This window comes from Taurulus bubalis, assembly GCF_910589615.1.
Source record: "Taurulus bubalis genome assembly, chromosome: 2".
NCBI classification, from domain to species: Eukaryota; Metazoa; Chordata; class Actinopteri; order Perciformes; family Cottidae; genus Taurulus; species Taurulus bubalis.
The window spans coordinates 8,082,338-8,107,157 of NC_136590.1; the positions used below are offsets into that span (position 1 = coordinate 8,082,338).

A 24,820-nucleotide genomic window follows, 5' to 3' on the forward strand; every position below is an offset into this window, starting at 1 on the left:
TAATAGGAATTGCAGAATTAGATTAGAATCAAAATCATAGGATAGTTCCTTAGCACCTAATTAGTCTGTCTACCAAAACGTATGAAAATATGTTAATTTTAGTGTTCATAAATTCATCAATGGATGGTCCAGACAAACTGTTGGATGGATTACCATGCAATTTTAGATGTACATTCATGTTCCCCAGAGGATGAATCACAATGACTTTGATGAGCCTTTGTTTGTTCCTTTAGCACCACCATGAGATCGACATTTGTTTTTTTTTTGCGTGAAATGAAGTGATGAATTGTGATAACTTTGATAATCCCTCATCTGTTATCAGACACTTGTAGGTTGTTTCTTGTTCACACATTACACATATTTATAACCAGAAAATCTGACTGAATAACTATTTCAATAGACTTGAAATATTTATTTAGATTTACTGATCTAGGGATGTGGGCGCCAGTTCAGAGGTCTGCAACCAGGCTAATATATGACATATTTCCACTATACTGGCAGGTTAAACTTGATTGTGAAGTATCTGGTCTGTACAATTCATGTATGCTTCTACAATTCTCCCTAGGATTAATAAAGCACCTACGAACCTTACTATCTGCCTACCTACAGAAAAGGTTTGCCTACACTCCCGCCTCTATAGAGGTCAAAGGTCAAGGTGAGCTACAGGGCAAGATCCTGGAGCTGGTAGGACTTATATCTTGCCTTAAGACACTTTAGCAGGCTGCTGACCAAAGGACCACTTTCAATGTGCAATATATATATATATTCTTTTTTTTATAGTCGTTGTGGATGTGATATTCAAAAAAGGTTAATAGTGTTCAAGGTAATCACACAACTTGACTAGAATAAGCAGAGGGAACAATAGAAAAATATCAAAAGACTGGAAATAATTGGGAGAATTAACAGTATGTTTGACATCCTCATTGTTTTGTTTTGTTCCATTTTAATCCCATGATGAACCAATCTGAATATACAATGTTAAAAGTAAAGCAAGATGTTCTGCTGGCAAAGCAGAGAGTAGAATCAAGTTAATGCCTGATAATAAAAGCTGCATTTATAATGACTTGTGTGCCAATTAAGTGTGGATTTCTTTCAAATAAAAGAAAGTGGTGGGGTATATGAAATATTGTAAATTGTGGCTATTATGGTGGTATGATGGTACAAGGCAGAATAATTGTTAATGAAATATACAATATGGAACGGTTGACTCACAGGATAAGAGCACAAGAGGAGCGTCGTCGTGAGAAGTGGGAGAAATGGACGATGTTATGATAACGACAAGAACCCCTGAATATGTCTCAGGATTTATCACGATTTTGAGGGGACATAGCAATGCGGATCCTTTGCAATTAAAATAAAATAAGCGGTGGGTGTACTTTTATCAATCATTACATAGTTGCCTCGTAATATTCCGAGATTAATTGATTTAAGAAGAATCCAAATAAGTTTATTTACACTTTTATTCAGTGTGGGGAGCTAGTGTTCACATCACTTTGTTTTAAACCCAGACATGGAAATGGAACAATAAAGTGATTTTACTGACCTATGAAATAGTTCTACTCACTTTATTGTAAATCTAAAAGTCCACTTGTGTCCATGTCGGGATGCTGCAGGAACTTTCCAGTAATCTGATTGGTGTTGCGTCGTGATACATGCCTCTGAAAGAGGAAAAGAAAGAGGCCACACAAACATCCAGAAATGACATGATGTGTCCATGATGAAAATACACAGCCACCACTGGATCCTTGGCAGGTATTTTATTTCATATATAGACGCTTTCTGTAATCAAATGTGAGTGCAATCAAACAACAGCAATACAAACATTACCAATGCAGTCTGAGAACCAGGAACTGGGTTAAAACAGGGAGTTCACTCACTCTACATAGCGAGCAGCTAGTAACCTCATGGACAACATTTAAAAATAAAAAAAAGAATTAAAATTAAAAAAAAAGTATTTCCTGTCGGGACAGTCCGCCCTCATGTGTACTTTCAACCATGATGGTGGAGAGGGAGGTGGGGAAGCCCGTTTGACCCCCCACCCTCCTGCCCTAACCTTCCTCCTACAGGAAGTCCAACCAGTGATGCAACAGCCCCCTCCCACCACCCCGCCTCCATGAGTCCCACTTGCACTCGGCTCTTCAGTGAACTAGATAACCTCCCGTATCCCTCCCCATCATGATTATCATCGTCACCATCCTAATAGTATCAACAACAGCAAAAAAGAAAAAAAATTCAAATCGTTTCCACTTCTCACACAGCAGGAGCCAATCAGAGTGCAGCAGTCCATCAGGTTCAGTCAGTCTCAACCAATGGCTGTCCATCCGGGTCGACTATAAAACCACGTAGCTGTACACGTAGAACCAAAGTCCTCATGCAGTGCCCTGCGAAGGTGGCACATCACATACGTGCACAGGTGGAAGTGGGGGGTGGAGAGGGAGAGGGGTGTGTGTTAGAGAGAGATATTGTGCGTGTGTGTCTTTTAAGAGGGGAGAAGCAAAGGTGTTAGGCAAATATCAGACCCAGGAGCACAGAAAAAAAAGTCCAGGAGAAGAAGAATTACATACAAAGTCTTTATCCACCATCTGTCTTCTCTTGGCCCTCCTCAAAACACTCGCACACACACACAAACACACAAACTCTCTCTCTCGCACACAAAAACGTACGCACACACTATAGGTCCTTATGTCATTGTGAAGTCGGGTGTTCAATGTCAACATTCAAGAAAAGAAAAAAAAAGTAAAAGAAAAAAACCACCTCAATGGTAAAAATCATCTTTACCATCACAATGCTTCAGTTCATAAAATCTTGACATTTCTGAAAAGTGATTTTTGTTTTCCTCCAGGTTTAAAGCAGTATGCGTGTGTGTGTAGTTGTTGTCGTTGTCGTCGTCTTTGTCCCACTGCTGCAAACACACACACACACACACACACACACACACACACACACACACAACCAACATACACACACTCACGCACTCAAACACACACCACATGTCCTCTTTTAGGGGAGAAAGACATGGCGCAATGGAGAGACACTCCTCCTCTGGGCGGATGCACCGATCACCAGGAGGAGACGGAGGTCGTTGCCACGGCTACCAGGGGTCTTCCAGCTCACCGGCGCTCTGGGTGAGTAAAAAAAGAAAGAGACGGAAAGTTTTTTTTTCTGTTGCTGCATATTTCACAACACACAGTTGTAAACTTGAACCTCTCTGCCTCCTTTTATCTACTCAAATTGAATGGATAATGGCGAAAGACAGTTACATTCCCCTGCCCAGCCGACACAGTAACACAACCAGAACCCAGACCTCTGGAGACTCACCTTGCGGAGAATCACGAGGCCAACTGTCAGACTGAAAAACAGGGGAGAAATGGAGAGAATGGAGTCCCTATAGTCTAGTCTCTCCCCTCCGCTTGTCGCCGCCAGCTCATGCAATGCAGCGGCAGGCATTTATTTTACTGCCATTGTTTAAAAAGAAGACGAAAGATTAAAATGTCTTTAAGCAGCGGAGGTGAAATTACGAGACGCAGCTCGAGCTAAAAGCTGACAGAAAGGACAAGGAAGGTGGACTTATTTTCTGCTTGAGCTGAAAACTTCAGAAACTGATACAACACATTAAATAAACTAGAGACTCTCGAGAATGTTCCTGTATCAAAAGGCCACCCCTTTATCTGGGAGTCTGTCTGGGATTTTAATGATTTTTGGTGAATGAATCTCTGCATCCCTTATCACAACCCTATTCTATACATTTACAATGTTTGACACATTTAACAGGACCAGAAGACAAGAAACACAGCTGTACAGTCAGACTGCAGTGAGAGATACTCATACACTTGACACAAATCATTGCATTATACCTCAAATCATCTTTATTTTGTTCATTTGTCATTTTAACTGTGTGGGACTGATTTTGGCCCACGTAACCTCTTACAAATACAACTCATACATGCATACACAAACAAACACACACACACACACACACATATACACACATACATACGCGCAGTGTTTAGCATAACCTCCTTTACGAAAGTTAAGTGCCTTAGATTTTGAAAAGATAAGTGCAGTGCATGCATTTCCAGGGTCATTGGGTACTGGGCTTTATACCGACTTGCAATAGCATTCCCTCTACCTGCTTTCAAAGAAGAAGAATGAACACCGATCGTTCAGTCCGTTATAAATCAAACCTTCCGTATGAGGCAAGAGTTTCAGATTGTGTTTTTTGAATAGGCAACGTCATAACCTGTGAGGAATGAAACGTACTGTATGTGGGATTTTATCAAGCTAAAACACATCCTGCCACGGTTTAATTAGTGAACCAGGTCTCCATAAAGTTCCCACTGCTCTAGTTATACTGTGGACTGAATACAGACACACAACCAGCTCACATAGAACACATTGTTGTCCGGGTGTAAACAACTAAACTTTGGGTGTTGAATGCCTACAGTAGAATTCAATGCTGTGACATTTACAGCCATGTCAGCAGTTTGACTTCAGGGACGTAATGGCAGCTGCATGTTTGAAAAAATAAGGGTTTAGCCTGAGGGTGGTGCCAAAAGAAATGCCATATTGTTGCCTAAAGAAAGACAAGTAATCATATCTACAGTTTGACTTTGAAAATTTCAAAGAAAACGTTATGACTTTATGTATAAAGACAAACTGGTTGTTTTAGCTAATATACACGCCTGTTTAAAGTGTCCAACCTGCATTAAAGTGTCCAGCACAGCCACTTCCCCAGGCTTTTCTATGGAAGGATCTCTATGGGGCGGAGTGATGCCAACTGTAGCTGTGATTTGCTAACAGCAGTTAACAGCTACCACTTATAAAGTTGACACAAAAGTTGAGCCACGTCACACAATGTAGATCAATAATTTTAGTTTTCTGCTGTGAGATGAGCGCCACAGCCTTTTACCTTTTAGTCTCATTTCAATTTGAACATTACTTTTATGGCCCTTTTGTTCACATTTATATCCACCTGAATAACAACAACCCAAAACACATTTGAACCTCTTTGTGGATGACTGAGGCAGCTTACTAAAATGTGGTGATGCGGAAATGTGGTGAGGGAATGATTCAAATGAAATGACGCTCAAAGTATACACCCACTAACTCCCCTACACAAGTGTCCCTCTGTGGTTAACGATTGGTCTCTTTCTCCGACACTTAAACCCATGCAGACACACATACACGCACGCACACACGCACACACACACGCAAAAAAGTGTGTTCTGAGTTTGCAGATTGAGTAGGCCTGGAGACAGTACAGTGAGTTGAACACAGCTGCAGTTCAGAGGGTCTCCTTTTCTTTGTCAGTTTGTCCACTGTAAGCGGGTGTGGGAGGGAGTGAGGCTGAGGGGGGGCTTGGAGAGGGGGAGGGGGAGGGGTTCGGGTTCAAGTGGGAAATCAGCCAGAAGCCAATACTGGGAAATGTAGGCCATTGAGTGCAAGGTTAATTTTCGCTTCACCAGCCACTTTTGCATGTAATAATAATTTGCTAATGATTATTTTATATTGTAAACATCAGTCTGTGTGGTCAGGTGGTAAAGGTGGCTGGCAAGTTTGGAAATCTAAGCCGAGGTGGTCAGAAGACAGGGGAAAGAAAGCGTCCTTATTGGGTTAAAGGTAAATATGTGGCTCGGAGACAGAACTTGAAGAGACAGAAGGGCCTTTTTTTATTTCCATTGCATTACTAAAATATTCATGAATGAAATTGGCAGCTGTCGATGCAGACCATGATTGAGCCGGAAGTGGCCGATGTGTCCATTCAAGTTCTGTGATGAAGGAAAGAGGAGGAGAGGTCACAGCAGGTCTGACTAGAGCTCTAGGGTTGGGTAAGGTATGCGGACGGGGGTGCTCAATCAGAGGAGGGATCGGACTCAGGGGCGGGCGCATCTTGGCTAGCCTCCGGCTCTGCAGTGGCAGGTGAGGGCGGGGGCGAGGGGGGAGAGGGAGGGGAGGCGTTCTGCCGCTGGCCGCCACCGCCGCCGTCACCGTCGTCGTCTGAGGTCCTCCTGCCCTCCCCGGCTCCTCCCTCCACAGTGCTCTCCCCCCGCAGGGTGTAGGCGGCCAGGGACTCCTCCAGCACCGAGTGGTACTGCCCCCGGTGGTGCAGGCGGAACTGCCGCAGAGCCTCCAGCAGATGAGCCGCCGTGCTGCCACCTCCCTCCTCACTCTCCTCCTCTCCCCCCGCACAGGCCTGAGGTGACACGCCAGGGGTCAGACTCTGCAGGCACGCTCCATGGTCAACACACACGCACACACACACTAACAAGCAGCGGCACAATACTCACATCATTGTCACACAAATATCTACTTCACACTAGCGTGACGATGTCAAGGACATTCTTGCACCAGTCGGACAAGCCCATGCAAACGCTACCTCTGACCCTGTGACCAACAACCCTTTGTGATATTCGCTGGATGGTGTAAGAGAGAAGTGGGGGCGGAGCCTGCAATTCAAGACGCCACTGACATTTATATGACAAACACACTGACGTGCCCACACACACACACCCACCCCCCCCACGCACACACACACACACACACACACACTTCCAGGCTGTTTAAAACCTGACATAGATCTATTCGTTAAAATAAGAAATACATTTCTTTAGTTCCTAGCAGTTATTTCTTTAAGATGACGGATGTGAAGTATCCTACTTAGACGGCGTATGAATTATATATAATGTGATTTTTTTTTTAGCCCTGATTTACAAGCTGGAATATGATGTGAGGGTGAACAGGAAGTGATGTTAAGCATCCAAAATGAACAGCTGAAGCAGATTTAGTTCCAAGTCTTTATAATATAAATGCTTGTGTTGTATGAAGTTTTTTTGTTTTTTTTTTTAAATACACCAAGTTTCACTGAAAAGATAATTAAAACAAAATGGCCATGCCAGGAAACCAATAACCCTGTTGGTTTTAATGTAAAAAGGAAAACTTGTGAGTAACTCAGTTTAGTTACATATTTTAGAGCACCAGCATCTATCATATTCTTACTGAAGCTCTACTCCAAAACATTGATTAATCGTGGTGTGTTTTTGATGCTAGTGGTGGAGTCATGTGCAAATGATTTTCCTAGGAAAAAAACTGAAATTAAGTAGAACTATATTGGTTGATTTTTCACTTTATTGAGTAATACGAGACTGGATAGTGTAACATTTGAGTTTCTGTGAAGTGATGGCCAGTCACAAATTTGATAATAGAAGTCACTATTTGGACATATTTTACTTACTCTTCACCCTTCAGCTTGCCACTCCGTATCATCACTGTATACAAGACAATTCACTTTATCTGTAAAGTCCCCCTGAACTCAAAAACGTGTTTTTCTTATTGTTTCTTCCCTTGGGCATTTGACTGCGCAGGGTGAGGTGTGAGCGTGGTTTAACACTAGAAAACAGTTTTCACATTCATCTGCTGAAGAGTTTCTCTGCGCTCACCTTGACTGTGTTCAAGACGTGTACGAACAAGTACGTAACTTAAGTGTGGCATGGAAACAAAAGGCCTCCAGTGTACATACATGAGAAGCAAGAGGCATCTCATGTCTGCCGGTAGTTCAGTGTATGAAAATGTACAATATTTACACATTCATGGGTCTGGATTTGTACTTTCTTTTGTGGGGGGGAAAAGTACTCACATTTATCGTTCCAAGCAGTTTTCTTTTTATGCCTTTAGAAATCTCAGGGAAATCTTTAGAAAGGTTATTTTAATCATCCGTAGGTTTTGCATGCATTCATAGCTGAGGAGTTCAAGAGGTTTACGGAGGTCTTACTTTATACCGTGTACTATTTCAATGATAAATACGAAATTGAAACTGACCGCACCGCTTCAATGCTGTTCAATACGCATTCATATAAGTTTCCCTGAGCTAGCCAAGGTTATTCTGTTAAGTCTAAGCCTCCACGCTCTTTCACACTTAACGCTCGCATTCATTCTCTCGCACACACACACACACACACACACACACACACACACACACACATATATATATAAGAGTGTGTCCTTGTCGGGGCTGGTGTGTTTCTACATGTTGGGGGGGATGAAAGTTTGGAGAGCTGAGGGCTTTAGAGAGTGATCAACTCACCCCTTCCTCTTCTCTGTGGGGGTTCAGCTTGTTGTACACCGCCTCGATCACGCTCCGTCTGTAAACACACAAACGGCACACAGGTCGCTGCTTAGAGAGGAGAACAACTCCCGACGCAATACAAACAGTCGCTGTTCATTCTTAGCAAATGTATATTGATTAACATTTTAATGGTACTAAGAAAGAACCGAGTCGATACTGGAGTATCCGCTATTTATGAATAAAGAGGCTACATTATCTCTTTTTGAAAGAGTACACCTAAGTGTTTTGAGGAGTGTTATCTGCATGTTTGTACGTTTTTAAGTGCTCATGCGCGACTGTTTTGGAGTACAGGCAACTGCCTGTGTGTATAAATGTTTGGCTATTTTCATTATTAAGTTAACTGCTGATTATTTTCTTGCATATCTGTAAGACATTAGAAACCTGTGCAAAATTCTGAAAACTTCTGAAAAACAACTTTTTATAAACTGGCTTTCAAGGGAGTAGACTGAGTTCCTACCTCATCAAGCAATGAACAATTTATCGTTTGGGGAATTTTTCAAGCAAACGTAAAAGACCCGGACATTATTTCAAATGTTAACCTTTTAGTTTGATATCGTCATCTATAGTGATTATTTACATAACTATTAAAGCACTTTGTAACCATGCTAAAACAGTTATGAAGATAGGAATCAAACTTGCAGTAAAACACATACAATTATTACTTTCTGGTGGTAAATTATGAATTTCAAAAGTTTATCAGCCATAAAAAAAATGATGTATGTGGATATAAGTCTAATAACATATAACAGCACACTCTCTGTCTATAAATGCAGATAAATGTTGTTCCAGGCTGTGTATTTACTTGCTGGCCAGGCCTCCGCCAGGTGGAAGGTTGGGGATGTTCTCTGTGGCAATGCTCCTCAGGACAGACACCAGGTCAGGGACTCCTGCGTCCCCACAGTTCCCCAGAAGCTCTACACACAAACACAAAGAGGACCAGGAGTTTGTGAGAGGTTGTGTTGCACACTGAGGCCAGTATATAGTATCTTATACTACAAGTTTGAGTTGTTAGGCCACCACATTTCTCTACAGAGGTTGAGAAATCAACCATAGTAGTGGAAAAATCTGTTACGTGTGTGTGTGTGCACGCAACAGATTGATTTCAAATGTTTACCTAAAGAATTGTATTTTCCCCTCTGGATATTTACACTAAAACTGAACACAGTATGTGGCCACTTGTTTCACTTATTTAACTTCCACGGAATAATTACATGTTTCTAACAATATAGCACAAGTTTCAAATGTAGCGTATCAGCCAGTGAAAGATAAACAGTAAACAAATGTTGGATATTCTTTTTCCTCAAAAAGCACTGAAAATAATATGATCAAGACCATAGCATTTTGAATTTTTTATTCTTCGAATCTATAATTTTACAATGATTATGATGATAAATGCTTACTTACTATTTTATTTGTGTGTGTGTGTGTGTGTGTGTGTGTGTGAAGGTGTGTGTGTGTGTGCATGTGTGTGTGTTGTGTGTGCTGACCCTCAACACGGGTCTCCAGGTACTTATCCAATTCCTCTTCTTTCTTCACAGCCTCCTCTGAGATCTTGGGCGCTCCGGGTAAACACACCACCACCACACTCATATTGTCCCTGCTCCCCTGAAAGACGAAGGTAGACATTTATGTCGGAAATCAATTTGCAGTTGAGAATTATACAGGGATTTTTGCAATCAAATTGTTCACAATTCATGTTTACAATAAATTCAGGGCTTTCCCTGTCAATATAAATATAAGGCAAATAGCAAGCAAAACATGTAGCAAAGCAACAAATGAATAATAGTAGCTGGCAGTAAGATAAGGTTATAACTATGACTACTAATAACCACTGAATGATACTTTAGCTGATATACATTTATTTACACGACCCATAACATAAATAAAACATTTTTGATAAGGTTTCCTAAACAATGGTGACCAAGAAATGGGCAGGACACAGTCGAAAACTTTCTTTGGCATTTCTGTTCTTCAATTTCTTGTCATTTATCGATGGATTTATTTACGATGAGATCAATTAATCTGCAATTAGCCAATATTAATGTGTTTCATTAGTAGGAAGGGGTTTATTATAATGTTTTAACAACTCTGCATGTTAAACATATCTTATGGTTTTCTCCAATACAGAAACATTTTATAATAAATGTAGTATGTATAAATCGTTAACACCTTGCCGACAAACACTTTGACCTATTGTAATTCGCTTTGGATAAAAGCGTCAGCTAAATGAAATGTAATGTCCTTTTCCACAAAGTCACTGTAAGATAATTCTGTAATCATTTACAAGTGTCTTCAAGTCTTCAACTACTGCATATGTTCTGTATTAATAGATGAATCATATATAAACATCAGAAAACAGTGAACAATTTCCCAGAGCACCGTCCAAAATCTTTAATTTTACGATCATAAAAGAGAAAGAAAATCAGCAAATCTTTACAGCAAGACTATAATCAGCAAATATTTGGCATTCTGCTTAACCTCTTCTACTCCACCACTTTTTATTGTAGTTGTAGCTGTGATTTGGTAACAAAAACATTTAACATTTGGAGATTACTGCAAGAACTGCATTTATATTTCAGATATCTTGAGGGGAGAGGTTGTATGACCCCAGTGAATATGGCCATGCTAGGTTTTCCCTGGCAAAAATGTTGCCTAAAGAGCGTGATTTAGCAACCTTCCCGATAAGCTAGCATAGCATTGGTTGGTACCGATGGATTCCTTAGGTTTTCTTTTTTTTTTTTTTACATTAGTAATATCTTCACTAGCTCTAGCTCAAACATTAGTAATATCTTCACTAGCTCTAGTTTTGACTAGACTAATTCTCTGTTGATCGACTAAAAGCTCTAAAATCTTGAATTATAAACCTCTAAAACTTTTATGGAATGCATTCACTCACAATAGGTGTATTATAGAAACAGGTCAGCATTTTAAAATAGAAATTATAGGACACAGACATTTATAGAGCTCTGGCCTTAAACCAACGGATCGTCACATTGTCTTTAGCTTGTAGAAGTACCGTAATTTCCGGCATATAAGGCGCTACTTTTTTTCACATGCTTTGAGACTGCGGCTTTTACAACGATGCGGCTAATTGATGGATTTTCATAGGCCAACTACCATAGTGCAGTGTTTTAGTGTTTTAGGTTTTAGAACAAGGCCTTCAATGACATGTGTCCGCATCAGATGCAGACTGGGGAAGAAGAAAAAAAAAGTGTCCCGGGAGTTTCTGTCTGACCCGTGCATGTATTGAACACGGCGCTGCCCACTACATTTTTTTAAATTTTTTTTTAAGTAACACAGCAAGCATTTAACTTACCACATGCCCGTAATCCTCTGTGCGAAAGGCGTCATTAGTAAAAATCCACCAGCAAGTCATCAGTAAATCCACCAGCAAGATAGCTTCAAGGTTCTAGGTAGCAGCTAGAAGTTTCTAGTAGCTTTGTGCCCCTTTGACCAATCACAGCGCATGTTAATGGTCACGCTGGCCCGCTGACCAATCATACATCTACGCCACCTCGCAGGCCCTCACGTCAAAGAATCCGCCCAGTTTGTCAAACTAAAGATCTGATTTGTTGAAGACCACGGCGTAGTGTAACGTCCGCAGGAACGACTCGCAGACAGACGTTGGTTGCGTTAACTTGCAGGTTTATTGCACGAGTGTTCACAGAGTTGGCAACAGGCTCTTCGCTAACAGTAGCTCCGGCGTAACAGCTAACAAGCTCAACCAGCAGCCCCACTCAAGCATAACATCAACAACACAACGTCACTTCCTCCGACGAGCGGCGAGAAAGCCTTTACAAAAACTGGCCGCATGCGAAGAGCAACTTTTTCTCAAGTCTGCCAGTGGATCCTAACAGCGTGGAGCAGTGTCAAAGAATCAGCCATCACCAACGGGAAAGGCTGGACTGCTGCGTGATGAGGAGGACAGCGCAAGCGGATTTGCCTCGGGAGGAAAGTGACATTGAGAGCGCAAACGAAAGAGAGACTGAGTGCAACGAAGCAATTCTGAGGCTGTTCAATTCCAACACTGAAGAAGAGGACTTCAATGGTTTTAGTGCACAGGAGGACGATGGCTATAGTGATCAATTACTTTTTCTGGTAGGTTCCTATATTTTCGCTGAGAAAATGTGGGACGAAGTAATTACAAACCTTCAGGCTGTTCAATTCCGATACTGAAGAAGACAACTTTAGTACTGTTCTGAAAAAAAACATTTGCCGTATGTATGTACTAGTTGTGGATGTTATCGGTATTTATTTAATTAAAAGTTTTAAAAAAAATCGTTCCTGTAACATCTTGCTGTGTTCATATCTCATGTTTCAACGGGGACACCTGCGGCTTATAGACAAGTGCGGCTTAATTATGTACAATTTCTTTTTTCTTTTAAAAATGAGCAGGTGCGGCCTATATACAGGTGCGGCCTATAGTCCGGAAATTACGGTACATTTGGTCAGAGTAACTTTCTGTATGTGTACAGTGTCACATGCATCACAAAAGGCAGCAGAGGAGATTTATGACAGCGTGTGAGTGTTACTTGAGATAACCCATCCAGTAAAATTAAAATAACTATGCGGCTGTGTACTTGTTGGTTGTTGCAGTACTCAAGACACAAAATAGGTGATATATAGAAGGCAAAAGTCAAAAATGTTGAGTGATGGATCCATTCAGCTGAGGACAAAGAGTGATTATTGCTTTTTCTTGGATAAATAGCTGAGAAGGCCAATGGACGGGGAGAAAACTATACATCTAGTTTTATAGGATCCCACACTTTATGATGTTAAGTTTTATTAAAGAAACAGATCATTTTGTTAACTTGCAATGTAATTTTTCATAATTTATTTCAGTAAATGTAGTTATTTGTATATTATATTATCCGTAAGACTACTAAAAGTAAGACTAATGAGAAATGCATTTGAGATCTCTGAATCTGAATTGATGCAAACTAAAACCTCATTACCACGACTTTATAATACACTAGTGAAAACAAAGACTTAACAGCTTTAGCTATTCATTTGTGTCAGCGACCAGGATGATCGTGAAATGGGCGACTGAAAAAGTATCTTCCTGAATATTAAAGTAAATCAATTTTCGAATATTTCTACAATTTAATGTAGTTTTTGTTCTATAGCTGTAAGACCAGCTGAAAAGCAGGCGAGTGTGTGGACACTTTTTACTTCAAAATACATCACATGCGAGACATGAAAGCTTACCTTGTGGAGACAGGTATCCACCACCGAGTTACAGACCTTCTCCAGGTCATCACACACCAGGAGTCGTGAGCGGACAAACTCGCACAGCTCCTCGTTGGACATGACATCCCAGATTCCATCGCATGCCAGCACTACAAACTCGTCTCCTTCGGGCGCGCGCTCCAACACACACACCTCGGGCTCAGGGCTCACCAGCTGCTCCGTGGGGCCCTTACCATCCACACATTTGTAGTCGTAGTCCCCCAGAGCCCGGGACACAGCCAAGGAGCCGTTTACCCTCTGGATCATGACCGAGCCTCCAGCGTTCTGGATGCGCTCCTTTTCGCGGGGGTTGCAGGGCTTGTGGTCCTGGGTGGAGAAGCCCACCTTGGTGTCTCGACTCAGCACGGCTCGCGAGTCTCCGCAGTTAATGAAGTAGAGGTGGCTCGGGCTGAGCAACACGCACACGGCTGTCGATCCGCTGCGGTCCAGGCCCTGCCGCAGGTCAGAGAAGCTGCGCATGTACTCGTCAATGTTCAGAAAGCCCGAGCGGATGCCGTCCTTCACTCCTTCTATGGAGCCGGATCCTGAACTGAAGTCGGCCCCTCCTGACAAGATGTGTTCCAGCAAGTGGCCAGAGCAGTAGTTGGCTACCCGGGAGCCTGCGTGGCCATCGTAGACAGCAAAGAAGGACCAGTCGGTGAGTCCATGGGGGAGGCCCACCACAGCTGTGTGGGCGTCCTCCATCTCCACCCGCCAGCCCTGCATGGAGCTCAGGCCATAGAGCAGCCCATTGCCCTGACCGTGGGAACTATGCTTCTCCGTCTTCGGCTTGTCCAGGAATGCACCCATTGCTGCCTATAGCTGGAGATTAACCAAGAGAAAGAGGAGAGAGAAACATAGAATTAGGATTACACCATCACCAGCAAGGACAAAGAAGATAATATACCCCTCAAGTCTGCCACTTTTATCCCAATGCACTACTTGTACTATACCGTTTCAAGATTGGTGTATATGTCAGCCAATAAGTAACAGCAGTAGAAATGCTAAATTAGATTTGATGTCTTTTAGAAACAATAACACACCATTACATAGTTTGTCCAAAAAAAAAGAAGTCCAAGAGGGACGGATTTATGTATTCATGAGTTACATTAATTGAAACAATGAACAATCTCGACAAAATCCAGAATCTGATTGACTGTTTTTAACACAACTTATTACAAGCTAAGCAATGATGCCCATTATAACAAGCAAAACTCACTCCCATTGTCAGATCACATTATATATAATTTTTTTTTACAATAAATCCATCTTTAAATGTGCTGTTTTTGGGCCAGTAGGCTACTTTGTACTGTGATTACAGAGTGCTTTTAATTACTCAGAAGATGGTGACAACAAGACAAAGATAGCCGAGGAGGAACCCCGGAGCTGAGGATTACACTGCAGTAAAGCTTCTTTGAGCACACACAGCCTCCTTCACTCTGAACTAGGTAACTAATACCATTAGAGTGTGACATTACTGATCATCTGGGTGGGAAACTCTCACCTGCAAAGAGCTCAATGGGAATGAAATCTGTCGGTCAGTTTTTGTTCTTTGCCTCCTTCTTAAAACATTGGTTAAAGTTGGCCATCCTGAGAGAACATGTGTGTTAAAACAACCCATGGGGCTGTGTTGGTTCAGGTACTGTAAGACAATCAAATGAAATCCAGGAAGTCCATTTTTAGTAACAGATCCATTAGCTGTCCATCCCTGAGTCCAGGCGCCAAAACACTTCACAGCGATTTAGAATATCATGAGGAGGGATTTTACTGCTCTAGAAAGTTATTATGGGAGCAACCGTTTCATCTTTCATTCATTGAGACACTCGCAAGCTAAACTGTAGAAATATACAATCTTCATGTAACAAAGTAATATACCAAGATTGTGATTGTGGTCCAGCTGAATTTGAGTCAGGTTGAACTTTTTACTGGATGACCCTGCACTGTTTTGTTGCAGGTTATAAGCTAACAGGGCTAATAATTCAAATGTGTGATGAATCACAGAGGCATGAAGGGGAGAGAAAGCTTTCCAGAATTTGGACTGTATGACGGGTTTGGTTGCGGAAAGGAAATCGTCAATAATGGCAACTGAAATTAGTTGAAGTACAGAAGAATATATTGAACTTTTTGAGTATTGAAATCGACATGGGTAAGACTTCAAATGAGGCGAAGGCTTTTGCAAGACCTCAAATGAGGAAATGTTTGAAAAATGTATATCACAATTAATCTAGGGCTGCAATAATTAGTCAACTAATCAATTAGTTGATAATAATCCACAAATATTTTGATCAATTAATTATTAAAGGACTTTTTTTTATGTAAAAATGGTAGAAACAAGCGCTTTTCAGCCCTTTTAAATATGGAGATATTTTTATTTTGGACTGACAAAAACATTTTATAGACCAAACGAACTATGAATATTCTACCTGCTTCTCATATACAAAATTGTAATGTTATTTTTCTAAATGTTATTTATTTCAGACATTTTTGCTTGTAATTTACAAGCAACTGTACCTGAAGACACTACCACTTCATGTTCAACCGTCTTCCACCATATCTTTTGGCATTTTTGACCGGCAGTATATTTTCCCAGCATACCAATCAATTACTCTCTAAATGTCAGCAACTTCAGCAGTGTGGAGCTACTTACAGTATATTGATTATGTATTGTAGCACCAATGAGATCTTGAAATCAATTTTTAAAAATCTATAGTGTCCTGAGCGAGTCTTTTTTTCAACATATTGATTTCTCACTATGCATTACCTCCCACGTGAGCGCACACTCGGAATGACAGGCATGTGCCCAAAAAAGACTGGTACATGCAAGGAGTGACTACAGCTGGTTTCAGAGGAGCGTGCATGTGTGTGCGTGTTTGTGTCTGCTCTGCGCATGTGTGCAGTCAGTGTCATAGTCTATGTGCGAGAAAAAGACGCTCTATAAATACGGCGGGCCGGTTTAGGTTTCATGTACAGGGTGGGGCAATGGCCTGTTCACATTTCTGTTGCTTTTCTGCTACATGATAGTATCAACAGGATTCCCTCTATTGAGCTCCCGCCACCACTTATTGCCACTCACAAGTAGCCTACATGTTCATCATGTATGTTCACACTTTTGTGTGTGGGCGTGTGTGTGAGAGAGAGAGAGAGAGAGAGAGAGAGAGACAGAGAGACAGAGAGACAGAGAGACAGAGAGAGAGAGAGAAAGAGAAATCAGTTATGTTCACCAGCAGTGATTCTCTCTAAAAATAAAACAAACACACTGCCATTGCCTAGCAACCACCCACCCTGCAGGGCAAACATCCAGGCTAAGCTTCATTCAGTGACAACCCCCTCTTTATGTAGCTCTCTCACGCACTCGCTCTAAAAGAGAGACACACACAGAGAGATGGGAAAGAGTAGTTGCATCATCTATCCATTAAAGCAGTCGCAGCAGCCAGACCCTGAAAGGAGACATGCAGACTGCAAGAACACATGCTGATACTATGAGATTTCCCTGGCGGACAATGGTACGATAGACTGCTGGAGTGAAGAACACACACACGAACACACACACAAACACACATGAACACACACACACACACACACACACACACACACACACACACACACACACACACACACACACACACACACACAAACACAGAAACCAGGAACTCTCAACCACTTAACCCTCTCAAAACTGCTGTCACCCGTGCTGTAACCACAAGTCGAAACCAACACCCCCTCATGCTAAGACGCACGTCTGCCAAAAACCACTGGCTACGAAGAGGGAAGTGGAAGGTCGGGGATTACATAATGCTGCAGAGAGCCGCTCTGAGAGCAGGCACACTCGCACAAAACAGTAATGCTATCCTGGAAGCAAGGTTCACATACAGCTTCCATCATTATCTAAGTATACACACACATCAGTTCTGTATGTCGCAACACAATGAGACCTGAATCTCAAGACAATGCGATAACGCAACAGTTTGGGATGATGGTTATTTGATTTTGATTATAGTCTGAGAGTCAACAACAAATGTTGTTTTTTTAGCTCAAAGGTTATTTTAGATTAAGATAATTTAAGAATTTCTTTCTGGAAATTCTAGGCAGCCACATCTAAAATTCTGTTAAATTGGCTATGTGTTGCTTTTGTGAATAACTGTTTCCACGGCTGGAAAAACAACCAACCAAAAAGGAGCCCTAATAGGGGTTACTATAGTGGGAAACAATGTCTAACAATCCTTAAACTATATTCAAGAAGTGGACATAATGACTGTGACGTCACTCATTGCTTTGAGGCCTCCAGTTTTGAAGCCTCGAGTTCGCCATCTTGGTTTTCAACAACCAACAGGTGACACGAGGGTGGAGCCAAGTAAAACTGAACCCTGGATAAGGCATTTTTAGGTGACCAAAATGTTGCAAAAAACAATCATAAACTAAAAACACACCGGGAAAGGGTTAAAGTTGTGAGATTAAGACAACTCCCAGACCAGACAATGCCGAGGTATTGACCCGTCATTCACATGTTAGCCACACCCTAAAGCATACCCTTCTTTTGTATTGTCTATTTTACTCTAAATGAGACCATCATTTACTAAACGGACATCACACTGTAATGAAGACTTAAAACTATCAATTGAGACCATGTACTTGTGTTTACAATGTTTACTGAGATAATAAATCAAGTGAGAAATAGAATCCTTTTCTCATAGACTTCTATCTAATCAGACTTCTTTTTGCAACCATTTAGTCAAGGTTTTTACAGACAGCTATATTTTTTTCTGGACTGAGCAGGAAAAGTGGAAAGTAAAAGCCACAAGCCTCAGCGCCATGAAATTAATTTTACTTAACAAAATCTCTATTATTATTGTTTCAGTCACATGCCGAGAGGCTTGCTGCCAAAAGGGCAACCGTGGTGCGCTTAAGGCTGAGCTATGTGGTCACACAGGGCTAACAGAGTGCAACATACATTCCCTTCTAGCTCAGCTAAAAGCATAACAACACTGAAACAATCCATCATGGTACAGACAGCGTTATCTTCACTTCACCTGTATGTGGAGAGCCTAAATGGTGGCAATGTTTTGGGGTAATTGATTTATAATCCACGCTTGTCCCTGATTCCGGCTGCTTGAATACAGAGTGTATTGATTTTGGGGAGATTTTTGTAATGCAATCATTTAAATCATTCCCTCATTATAAGGCAAGGAATTTGATTATTTACGTCATAACATAGCAAGGCTATAATTCCTATTTAATTAGCTTCTTTGACATCCGAACGGTGAAAAACAGAAGCAGTCATATTTTTAAACTTCGATCCCAACCAATATCAAAATAGTCCTTTAAGACTGAATAACCCCCACATTTACTCAGACGACCAGTGTGAATACCAGGCTGGCACTTTAAGTACTTTAACTTTAAGTTCGTAGTTTCAGTGGTCTTTTACACCAAATCCCTACATGGGAATAATTTGAATTATGAACTCTCAAGACATGCAAAAGAATACAATGATTGTGACAACTATGCCACATTGTGCTGGTCACACTGGAGATGTGTCCTGGTGAAACGGACCCAGAACAAAGGCTGTATTCCCAAAGACCCGAGGACTTGGCTGAACCTGCGTCTCCCCTCACTTGGGTAGTTAATCTCAAATGTATAAGCTAAAAATTGTTCAAAAGAATCAACCAGATGTTGCCCTAAAATTACCAACAATTTGGCAAATACCTGCAAAAAAAGTTCCATGATACTTGAGTTGACAGTGAAAGATGTAACATTTCACCACAACACAAGCTGTAGACAACTGGCAAACTATTGAGGCCTTCCAAGTTATTTGAAGTATCCATAACACTTTTTTTCTGCAACATCAAGAGATTATCAACATCAGTCTACGTGATGACACACGTGAAGAACGATACCTGATAAATGAAACGATCGCTTGATATTTCCCCATATTTACGAGGTAAGATTGACCATGTGAATGCATCAATAGACTAGCCAACCCAGAGTGGATTGTAGGATACACCGGGTCACATTTCACAGCCGCATTTGGAGAAGCCTCCGGAATGGGACAGCCTCGTCGAACTGTTATGATGTATTCATGCTTGAAATACGGACTTTGGACACAGCTCATATTGTGTAGTTTGGCCCCTGTGTAACAGTAATGCCTTCTAAAAACCACACCTTCCTATTGTGTCTATTCATACACCTGAAATCCATTAGTGTTGCATATTTAACCCTGTCTTTATCTTAACTGCTGAACAGATACTCTGACCTTGCCTCCCTTTTTACGTTTCTTTTATTACACACAGAACAAAGACAGTTGCACAGATTCCACATGCAGCACTTCGGCATACATTATTGACCCTCCATTTCTTCATCTCCCCTTCATGCACTAATCTGCTGCAGAGTGCTTCCAAGGTCAAACATAAAACTGTTGGATCAAACCAGTCAATAGAAATCACTCCTTACCACTTGCTCTCCCGCATTGTTTTCCTGTGACATTCAAGAAGGTTTTTACTTCATGAGGGTGAGATGACAAAGAAAAAGCTATGAAACATAAAGCTTGTGGATGAAACGTGACACCTGACAGGTGTAATGGTGGTTTCAAAACTCAAAAGTCAAGGTGTTGCAGCGAAAAACAGCAGACACAGAGGTTGTGTTTGGCAAAATGATGGATAAGTAGAAAGCCTGACAGGGTTGTAAAAAATCCATCTTAATCTATTATTACCTGTCATTTTTTGAGGGGGTTTGTGATTCTAAACCAATTCACTTTTTTTCAAATTCAGCAAATATCTTCTCGCAGTCCGCTAGCTGTTTGTTTGGACAGAGGACTGAGACAGCGGCACACACTTTGTATGTAAGTGTTTGTGTTTATAGATTATGCATTTATAAGAGCATGGAGAGAAAAGATGAAAGGAGACAATCCGTGTAGCTACTTTTGTCAACACACGAAGCAGATGAATGGCTTTTGATCATTATTTTGTATTTGACTCCAACAGACGACTTCACATGGCCGTTTTAATTTGGTTCTGAAGGCTGAAACCTCGCTTTGCAGCCACACTGGAGACTGTACTTCAGACTCGGTGAACGCGGGATTTTCTAAAGTTGCAAGCGCTCGAATTCATCGGGAGGAAATCACGCAGCATGCCCTCCTTCTGACCGCTCTGTGACCCATAGCGGTCACAGACACACTCCAAGGACTATAGACGAACGGCTTTCAGATTTCACCGCCATTGTAAAACAATATTAATTTAACGCATTCCATTCATCTGAATGTGGGTAAAAAAAACACAACGTCCTGCAGTGAAAAGTTGAAACCGAATAACCTGACGTCATGTCACGCTAGGGTGGCCAATCATGTAACCGCCAATCAATGGGCCACTCGATGCCCAATTTGGTGTGAATGCATCCTTACAACTAAATGAGACCCTCAAAGTCTGACATACCAAAGGAAAGGCAGCCAATGATTATTTTCATTCTCAATTATTATTTGTCTTATGGATTATTCATTGACTCTATGACAGTGTCAAAGGCCCATCACAAAGTCAGAGAGTCTAAGTTCACATCTACAAATGCATTGTTTTGTCTGACCGAAACACAAAGACATTCAATTTGAAATACTATAAAACATAGAAAAGCTGCAAAACCTCCTATTTGGGAACTTTGACAAGTTGGTTGGAACATGGTTCAATTTCTGCATTAGAGGCACTCTGTTTGTAACAAAAGGTTTTGTCTGAATCTGGACACTCCATTTAAAAAGAGGAAATACAATTCAACAACAGCCATGGTAGCAGTTTCCTAAAATCATCTTTAAACAAAGCGCACCTTCCTTCAAAAGTGACTTACAAACTACAACAAAGATTATCTAGGTACTAAAATACCATCAAGAAACCCAGTCATATTGTTAATCATCACAAAGTATAAATAACAGAGTCTCAGACTCCATGGTGATGTCTACAAATGTCTGGTGGACCAACAGCAAAAACACACACAAAGATATTTAGTTTACCATCAGAGAATAATAGGAAAAAGCATACAATATTCACATTTGGGGAACTGGAACCTGTGAATTGTTGCTTGAAAAAAATAGTTACATCAATGAAACAATTATCAAAATAGTTGCCAACAATTTTTCTCATTGACGCAGCTCTACCACACATGAGCATCTCTATTTCTTCGAATAACATGTTTTTAAAATGTGCAAATAACCACAGTATGAAGCTACAGCACTTAATATCAGAGCACCAACAGTAATGGCAAAGATACACTTGTTACAATGCAAATGTTTATAAATATTTCATTAATAAAATCAATATGAAAAAAACACATATCTGCATGGCTTAATGGTATATGTACTTCTATAATGAGAAAGAAGGTAATGAGAAAGTTGCAGTCCAACTGATTTACCCCACTGAAAACTGTGAAACAGGCTCGTCGTCACAGAGAGAATTTTCAAACCAGTGCAAATTCCTCCCTATTATGGAGAACCAATGTGGGCTCCTATAGTGATTTGCATTTTATTTATTTTTTAAAGCCTGTTGTGACACCTAAAGTTTCATCAGTGCACAGCCAAGACCTTTAAGATCTGTCAAACTCTAAAACAAGCTTGTTTTCTGTCTCCATACTGATAGCTCCGCAGTCTTTACACAGTGACTGCTGACTCAGATAAGATTATCAGCTATTGAACTCCTCTCGTATCTGGCTTGCAGGGCACAAGCCCAACACCAAGTGATGTCATACCGGTCACCTGTGCACCATATCGCAATCTGATATACTGGTGAAGGTGAGCAGGGTGGCTGCTAGGTTACATTTCAATTCTGCACGATACAAAATTGATGATGAAATGCGAATTTATCAACATAGTCGGGAGGTTTAGAATGTCTTGATCATATAACATTCTCAAATTATAATGGTAATAGCCATGGGGGTTCTGCTTATTAATAAGGAAAGTCAGAGTAGAACTTGTCCTTTTGAAAGCGTAGAGAAAACCCTTGTTTGAACCGAGTCAAACTGGGAATAGGCTCTGGTTGTATGAACACTTCCTATTGCAATACTGGAAAAATAAAAATATATACTGGAGATGATTGATAGGTTTACTGATCTGATACAAATGGTGACTTACTTACACACGTAACAAACATTTATGTGAAATATATATGAAGAGAAGAGCATTCTAGGTTCAAGAAATTAGTAGCAGTCAGCAGCATTTTGCCACTGATTGCTCTCAAAAAAAGAAAAACAACAACAATGAAAACCGAAATCCAATGGCCAACTGTAATAATATATAATGATGTTAAATAATAAAACAGTCTTTGAGTTATCGTTGATTACATGTGCTCATATAGGCCTGTGCTGCTGTTTATCTATAGTAAAGTTAGGAGTTACCAACCAAGCCCATGTTTATGGTCAGGGCAAACCCTGCTGCCCTGTGCCTGTGGACCTGCCCCTCCCTATTAAAGCTTGGAATAAGTGCAACATAATCTAAACATGAAAGCGGTGATGCAGAAAAGTCACCTGCTATAATATGTTTATATGTCAACTGAGGCATTAATCACAAACTTGGAACTGTACAACTGCCTCTGTACTTGACCGGTTTACCGGCAAAAACAGTGAATACAGTTTAAAGTCAAAACGTTGTAGCTGCTAATTTATTCATAAATGTTTAGTTTGAGTTTCCATCTCTTGTTAAAATTGTTCATTTCATTTGGGTTTCGCCAGTTTTTCAGCTGAACCATACCTACTGAGTCGTATCAATAAAGCAATTATGCAATTTATTGTAATATAACTTAACCATGGTATACACGTTAATATACGTATTCATATATTTTTTGACAAGTAGGATATCAGTAGAGAACAGACGTTGAAGCAATGCTGTTGCCGCAGTAAAACATGACTGGTTATAAACACTTTACCAGATTGTGACTAACATTCAGTGTTATCTGCTTAGATTACATTTCATTTGTACGGGCTGATTTCACGTGCTTCAACGAAGATACTAGACTTAAAAAAACTGGGGCTTGCGTGTATTATTATCCTCTAAGGTCACTGCACACCCAGCAGCACACGTAGAGCAACGTTAGCTTCCCAACTGGCATAGCATATATTTGTGTTTGACACATATTAGCGGTTCACTCTGCGCATTGATATCGCTCACACTGACTTAACTTAATCAAATGAATAGGGTCGGTGTGATTGTTTGAATACAATGTGATATCGTCATACCCCCAAGCTAACCATTGACACCCATATGACAAAGTCCGCTAAGCTGTCATTAGCTAGTTATAGCTCGTGTAGCTAGATTAGCTCACAAGGGACCAGACTAAGCCCTGGAGGCCAACGTGTCGTTTTGGCCGTTAACACATAGTGTGACTTTAAATGTGCTTCATTCAGAATTAACTCGGCTAACGTCGGCGGTAATGTGAGCCAAGTTAATGGGAAACTTCAGGTGGTATTTTTTTGACGATGGTCTGTTAAACAATGAGGTTATTATTGACACGACCAAATTTACGTTGAATGTACCGACTGTTTTTTTTTTGGGGGGGGGGGGGGGGGGGTGCGTTTCTCTGTTAAATACCGATCCACTGACCACATGCTGAACTCCTCTCCCCACTAAACACTGCTCCCTCGACGGGAGGCCTAGTGTGTTGACGTGAGCTAACGTTAGCTGGCTCGCTAACGGTAACTTAACGGTCAGCTAGCGGCCGTTGGTGCTTGTCAAACTCGAGCTCGTGACGTTAGCGCATACACGAACGTGCTACTTACGTTTTCCTGCTGTTGCGAATGTAGATCCAATCTTGATTATCTGCTGGATTCTGCTTTTTGTGTGAAGACGTGTCGGTAACCTGGCTATCTACGGAGCTAACGTTGGCTAGCTAGCTGTGTTATGTTTCCTTATTTGACAAAAAAAAAAAAATCGAGATTGGCCTCAGATGAGCGGCGATAATTCCTTTCTCGGTGGTTCCCTGCTTGGACAGCGTTGATTTTTACGCATGTTTGACGCCAGTTCTGTCTCTCACATAAGATGAAGACTATTCCGATCGTTCCGAAGCAAATGCGGACACGGAGAATTGGAATATATTATACAACGCTGACAAATCTAGCACTTTCTTCAATTGAAAGGCCAAAGCTATCCTTCGACTTTGGGTGCTGAACAAGAGGAGGTGTTATTTTTGGCATATGCTCGGTGATTGGTTACAACGTCAGGGCGAAACGTCAGCTAATTGGCTGCATCCTCTGTCAATTAGCTCTGCCCCTGTGCGAAACTACATTCTCATTGGTCTGTAACCGAAGTTCTATGACGCAATGGATTTGTGAAAAAAATACACTCGGAACTGATTTTGGCGTAAACTGAAGCCAATCTGGCGGTGTCTGTCGTGAAATAAAAAATAAAAAGCTCTACGCCTCGGCGGGAGTCGATTGACTGCAACCTGGCGCCCGAGTCTGGCAATATATATTTAATCAACGGGTGGCATAACTACGATTGAAATACTTTAA

At 41.1% G+C, this 24,820-nt stretch overlaps 1 protein-coding gene across 2 annotated transcripts; it reads right to left on the bottom strand.

The window, feature by feature from the left end:
• Nucleotides 1-1,569: 1,569 nt before the first annotated feature.
• Nucleotides 1,570-24,217, bottom strand: ppm1bb (protein phosphatase, Mg2+/Mn2+ dependent, 1Bb). Of its 2 annotated transcripts, none has more exons than XM_079237176.1 (6): nt 24,089-24,217; nt 13,331-14,173; nt 9,610-9,727; nt 8,925-9,036; nt 8,081-8,138; nt 1,570-3,121 (listed from the first exon to the last, which is right to left on the bottom strand). In XM_079237176.1, exons 2-6 carry the CDS (start codon nt 14,159-14,161, stop codon nt 3,092-3,094), a joined length of 1,149 nt encoding a protein of 382 aa, XP_079093302.1. In that variant the 5' UTR covers nt 14,162-14,173; nt 24,089-24,217; the 3' UTR covers nt 1,570-3,091. The 2 variants fall into 2 exon arrangements, with proteins under 2 accessions (XP_079093302.1, XP_079093301.1); XM_079237175.1 differs by lacking the exon at nt 1,570-3,121 and adding an exon at nt 3,852-6,193.
• Between the last annotated feature and the right edge of the window lie 603 nt (nt 24,218-24,820).